The sequence below is a fragment of the Plasmodium gallinaceum genome (genome assembly GCF_900005855.1).
Source record: "Plasmodium gallinaceum strain 8A genome assembly, contig: PGAL8A_v1_141, whole genome shotgun sequence".
In the NCBI taxonomy this organism is placed as follows: domain Eukaryota; phylum Apicomplexa; class Aconoidasida; order Haemosporida; family Plasmodiidae; genus Plasmodium; species Plasmodium gallinaceum.
The window spans coordinates 469,492-473,343 of NW_021628302.1; the positions used below are offsets into that span (position 1 = coordinate 469,492).

Here is a 3,852-nt window from a genome sequence, read left to right on the forward strand (position 1 = left end):
TAAAAAAAAAAAAAAAAAAAAAAAAAAAAAATTATTATAGTAATAATGGTGGCAATCTTTTATAAGGTAAGTATTATATAAGCATATTTTTATTTGGTTTTGTATTAAAATCCATATAATAAGTAGATAAAATATTTCTTATCACTATACATTTATGCATATTTAGTAAACAAACAAAAAAGGTTTATTAAGGGGAATTTTATTAATGTGTAAATATATAATATAAAATTTTGTTAACTATAAATTTTTTCGAAAGTTTTTATTTCTTACTTCATTTATAATTGGTAAAAAGTATTCTTTAATTATTTCACATATGGTATTAATTGTTATAAAATCATTATAATTATATTTATTATAAATAAACAAAATCATGGATAAATCAAATAAAGAAAATTTATTTATAGAACCTTTAATATAATGTTCAGTAAAAAATGTTAAAACATTAATATCTAATGAAGACAATTTATGTAAATCGATTAATATTTGTGTTAACATTCTAGTATTCATGAGTGGTTTTTTATTCATAATAATTTTTACAAAATTAGTATATAAAGAATGTTTTGTAAAATTTAATTTACAAAAACTATGTATAATTAGATATATTTCTTCTATATTATAATCATTTATATATTTTTTTAATAGATTACTTATATTATTCAAAATATTTTTATCTTTTAAATTAATAATTTGTATGTTTTTTATTAAATATATTAATTTATCTTTATCCATTTCGTCTTCAATATTAAAATTGTTTGATATAATTTGATCATTTTTAGGCATATTAATCACTTTGTGGTTATAACAAGCTAAACATCTTCTAAAAAATGAATTAGAACTTTTTTTAATTAAACTATCTATGATTTTTATAATCATATTTTGATAATTTTATTTATTTGTTTTAATTATTTTTTTTTATTTTATATTTCTTATATAAAATAAAAAAAAAAAAAAAAAAAAAATTAGAAAACTAAAAAAAATATAAATTCTTTTAAACACATGAAAAAAAATAATTCAAATAAAAAATTTATATTTTTAAAATTTTTTTATTCCTGTTTATATTTTCTTTTATAAAATAATATAAACATATATACATATATACATATATATATATATATATTTTTTTTATGAAATTATATTCTCATTTATTTTTATTTTTTTTTTTAACTTTTCATTTTTTTTAATGTATTTTATTTTTTACAATTTGTTTTTAAAATACATATAAATTTTGTTTTAATTTTTTTGTTTTTTTTTTTTTTTTTTTTTATTATTTGTTAAAATATGTAAAATAAGTTATAAAAAAATGAATATATTTTATAAGAGATATAAAATAAGAAAAAAACAAAGAATAAGAGAAATTTATTATCACATATAAATAATAAAATTCTATAATGATAACAAATAATATTAACAACATTTTAAGAATACGTAAAAAAAAAGATTTACTTACATATATATGGACAAAAAGAAAAGTTAACACACTACCAAAAAATGATCACGAAAATATTATTAAATTGTTACAAGAGAAATATAAAAATCTTAGAAAGGAAGACAGAATTAAATTAATAAATAGCCATATATTGAATATTAATGAAAAAGACGTAAGTGAAATATATGATTTCTCTTTTCTGAAAGAACAAGAAAAAGAAATACAAGATGAATATGAGAACAAAAGGAAACTAAAAATATTAAAGTTGAGAAAACCTGCTTATTTGCAACAAAGAAAAATAAAAAAGAGAGTAAATAATAGTCTAATAACAGACAATGAATATGAAGATAACTTTTGTACAAATAAAGAAAAAGAATTAGAAGATATAGAAAGATATACTCTTGTTGAAGATTTGTATAAATCATATATATATAGCAAATCATTTACATTATTAAATGATCAATATATGACAAAACATAAAATAACAAATGATTTTATATATTTAATGATTAATTCAATAAGGCAAAATATTTTAGAAAAAATAAAACCAACATTAATAAATGAATTTGCTGTTCATAAAAACCCGTATATGCTATTTAAAAATTCTTTATTTAATTTTATACTTCATAAATATGTAAAAAATCCATATGAGGAAACATTAATAGAAAATTATATAAATAAAAAAGTTAGTTTGAATATTTTAAAAATAAATAGTGCAAATGTTCCTGTAGAAATATATGAACCCTTAGTTTCATTTCGAGGTGATATTCATTATAATTATAATTTAAAAGAGAAATTTAATGAAAGTATAAATACATCATTAAACATTTTAAGCTTTCTTATAAATGAGAAAAAACAACAAAAGGATAAAAACTCATCAGTTAATCTAAAAATGAATGAAGAAAATGAAATTAAAAAAAAAAAAACAATGAAAATGAAAAATGATGAAAAAAAAACTAATGCTGAAATGTATGATGAAATGAATAATGAAAAACGAGATATTATAAATGAGGTATTAAAAATTTTACCAGAAAATAAAAAATATCACTTTGATAATTATCCATTTGAAAATTTAAAATCATTTAAAACAAACATGAGAAAAAAATATGTTGGAGGTATAAAAAATAACAAACCTTTAAATATTGAAGATGAAGAATTAAGTTATATGAGATATCCAAATTTACAATGTGTATCACATTCATTACCAAAAGATATTAAATATAGGGATAACGTTATACATGCAATTAAAGTATTAGAGAGATCTAAATATTGGGATCATAAAAGTAAAATAAAGGCAATAAACACATTAATTGAAGTATGGAATAATATGAATTCCAGTGATCACTATGAAAATTTATTTGATAAGTCACTACCTATTATATATTCAAAAGATATGCTAAAAAAAACAAAAACTAGAAAAGAAACCTATAATAAAGGATTAACCTATATACAATCATTAACTACACAAAAACCATTAAACATGCGATTAAAAAAAAATTAAAAATTATTTTTATTTTAAAATTATAATTAAAAAAAAAAAAAAAACTATAATATTTTCCTTAATATTTCTTTTTTTTTTTTTTTTATGTGGTTATTTAGAAATTTTATTATTTTTTTTTAAAAATATTTATTTACTAAAAAATTTTTTTTTTTTTTTTTTTAATTACTACAAATTTACTAAAAAATATAAATAATATATTTTTATCTTAACATATAAGCATCTATAGTTTTAGAAAAATAACAAAAATTATAAATAAAAAAAAAAAAAAAAATATTACTTTTTTTTTAATATTCTAGGATTTTTTAAAATATTTTATTCTTATTAAAACAAAACTATTAAAAAAGATGTTTATTTTTATTATTATTTTTTTTCTTTACACGTCTCCTAAGCTTTTTTTGAAATATTTTATATTAAATATCATTATGTAATAATTTTATTTTATAAAATTTTATCTCTTAAAATTTTTGTTTATATGGATATTATCATTTATAATTCTTTCAAAATTTTTTTTTTACCGTATCTTTTTTTAAAATACTTTTTAGTATCACATTTTCTTTTTCTTTTTATTTATATTAAAATTAATATTAAGAATTTAAAGAAAAAGATATATAATAAAACTTCTCCTACATTGAAAAATCCATCTTTTAATTATTTTTTCACATATAAAAAAGATAATATTTTACATATATATATACTATTATTTTTTTTTTTTTTTTTTTTTTGGGGATATAAGATCTCTATAGTGTATTAAAAAAAATATTAAAAAAAAGTCAAGGTGCATTAAAAAAAAAGATATAAAAAAAAAAAAAAAATATATAGTAATAAATTTTTATTATTTTATAAAGATAATATAATAAATTTCATGACTTATAAAAGATATCCATAAATTTTACGATAAAAAAAAAAAAAAAAAAAAAAAAAAAAA

At 15.5% G+C, this 3,852-nt stretch overlaps 2 protein-coding genes across 2 annotated transcripts in view; one reads left to right on the top strand and one right to left on the bottom strand.

The window, feature by feature from the left end:
- Positions 1 to 873, bottom strand: part of PGAL8A_00483900 (RAP protein, putative) — a gene marked incomplete at both ends in the record, with an annotated part of 2,941 nt that extends 2,068 nt beyond the window's left edge. The window contains one exon of the mRNA XM_028673628.1: positions 271 to 873. Coding sequence (XP_028530062.1) covers positions 271 to 873 — 603 coding nt within the window. The remainder of the gene's footprint in view (positions 1 to 270) is intronic.
- A 515-nt stretch (positions 874 to 1,388) lies between these two features.
- Positions 1,389 to 2,927, top strand: PGAL8A_00484000 (conserved Plasmodium protein, unknown function; the record flags this gene model as incomplete). Its single annotated transcript, XM_028673629.1, has 1 exon — positions 1,389 to 2,927. One exon carries the CDS (start codon positions 1,389 to 1,391, stop codon positions 2,925 to 2,927), a length of 1,539 nt encoding a protein of 512 aa, XP_028530063.1.
- Between the last annotated feature and the right edge of the window lie 925 nt (positions 2,928 to 3,852).